We start from the raw sequence: 1,703 nt of genomic DNA on the forward strand, positions 1-1,703 counted from the left end.
TAAAGGTTCCACCATCCAACTAAGCACATACACAAAATAACATGTAAATTAATCAAACAATATAGCCCAAGCAAACAAACAAATCAATATTTTAGAAAGTATTTCATACCCGGATCGTATGCGTCATCATTTTGCTTGCATCCCTCCTTGGCTACATTCCTTCCAAATAGACCCTCTTTCTTCAAATACTTATGCAACTCTATATTTATCACCAAATTTTGAGTTTGGATGTCGGGAAATAATTTCTCAACACAAGTAAAAAATCCATCCATGACCACCTCATCATTTTCAAGGCTTGGATCGGCAAATGTGTAGTAAGGATTTAAGAGGTAGGCCGCTACATGCAATGGACTATCAAGTCGATCACGGGCTTTCGCATCAACAATGTCAAGAATTGGCCGATAATGAGCTTCTTGATCTTTGAATACCTTTTTAATCTCCTCGTTTAGCTCTAATTGCTCTCCATACACAAAGCCCATTGATGGCTTTCTATCCCCATCAACAATACGCAACACCTTGACTAAAGGAGCAAAAACTTTTAAAGAAAGATTTACCCCATTCCAAAAAGAAGCACTCAAAGCAATATTCATGGCCGCCTTCCCCTTTACACTCTTTGCATGCTTGGTTTCACTCCATTCACTACTAGTAATCATAGCTCTCAACTCATTCTTCTTCTCCATCAAGCTTTGTAAAGTGAGGAAAGCGGTTGCAAATCTTGTAACTCCCGGCCTCACTATGTCTCTTTTCTTCGTATACTTTCTCATCAATGCCAAAGTCTTGTGATGTGCATAAATGTAGATGGTGAAGCTCTTTGCCTTCTCAATGACTCCTTTGAATCTAGGAAGGTTGCCAATTCCTTGAAGCATAAGATTCAATGTATGAGTTGCACATGAGGTCCAAAATATGCTTGGCCTCTTCACCTTCATCAACTCTCCCGCCGCCATATTATTTGAAGCATTGTCCGTCACCACTTGAACCACATTTTGTGGCCCAACTACTTCAATGCACTTGTCCACGTATTCAAAAATGTACGCCCCGGTGTGTGACTCATTTGATGCCTCCTTAGAAGAGAGAAAAGTTGTGCCTTCCTTGCAATTGACACACAAATTCATAATACTTCTTCTTTTCCGGTCACTCCAAGCATCGGTCATAATAGAGCAACCATTTGAAGCCCACTCTTGTTCTTGGGTCTTCAACAAACTTTTAGTTCTATCTACCTCTTCCTTCAATAACGGCTCCCTTAATAAATATTGGCTTGGAGGTCGGTAACCCGGACCAAATTGACCAACCGCTTCTACAAACCTCTTGAAGCTATCATTATCAATAGCATGAAAAGGAATTCCAACTTCATACACCCATCTTGCCAAAAATTGATGCACACTATGTGTTCGTTCCTTGAAAAGTGTGTCATGGATATTTTGTTGTCTTGTATTCTTGCTTCCACTCAATGTAGCATCGGGATCAATTATGTTAGCAAACTTGTCCATAGGCCCAAGAGTATGTGGCTGTCTTCTTGTCCCTTGACTTGCTTCCTCATCTTCAGCCCCATCAAGAATAAGAACTTCTTGCCTCACTTCTTCTTCATGTGCAGTCTTTTGAATCTTCTTAACTTTTGACTTCAGCAAGAGCATTCTTGCATTTGGTTTTAGCCTCTGCCGAAGCCTTGGGACATGGTGCCACTTGGCCCTTGATTCCAACAACAT

The 1,703-nt window shown here is 40.6% G+C and overlaps 1 protein-coding gene across 1 annotated transcript; it reads right to left on the reverse strand.

Annotated features, from left to right (window-relative positions):
• Nucleotides 1-109: 109 nt before the first annotated feature.
• On the reverse strand, nucleotides 110-1,487 carry LOC101303082 (the record flags this gene model as incomplete). The annotated part of the gene is made up of 1 exon (XM_004309311.1): nucleotides 110-1,487. A coding segment is annotated over exon 1 (1,378 nt), but the record flags the coding sequence as incomplete, so codon positions are not given.
• Nucleotides 1,488-1,703: the final 216 nt, after the last annotated feature.

Source organism: Fragaria vesca, unplaced genomic scaffold (genome assembly GCF_000184155.1).
Source record: "Fragaria vesca subsp. vesca unplaced genomic scaffold, FraVesHawaii_1.0 scf0511368, whole genome shotgun sequence".
NCBI lineage: Eukaryota > Viridiplantae > Streptophyta > Magnoliopsida > Rosales > Rosaceae > Fragaria > Fragaria vesca.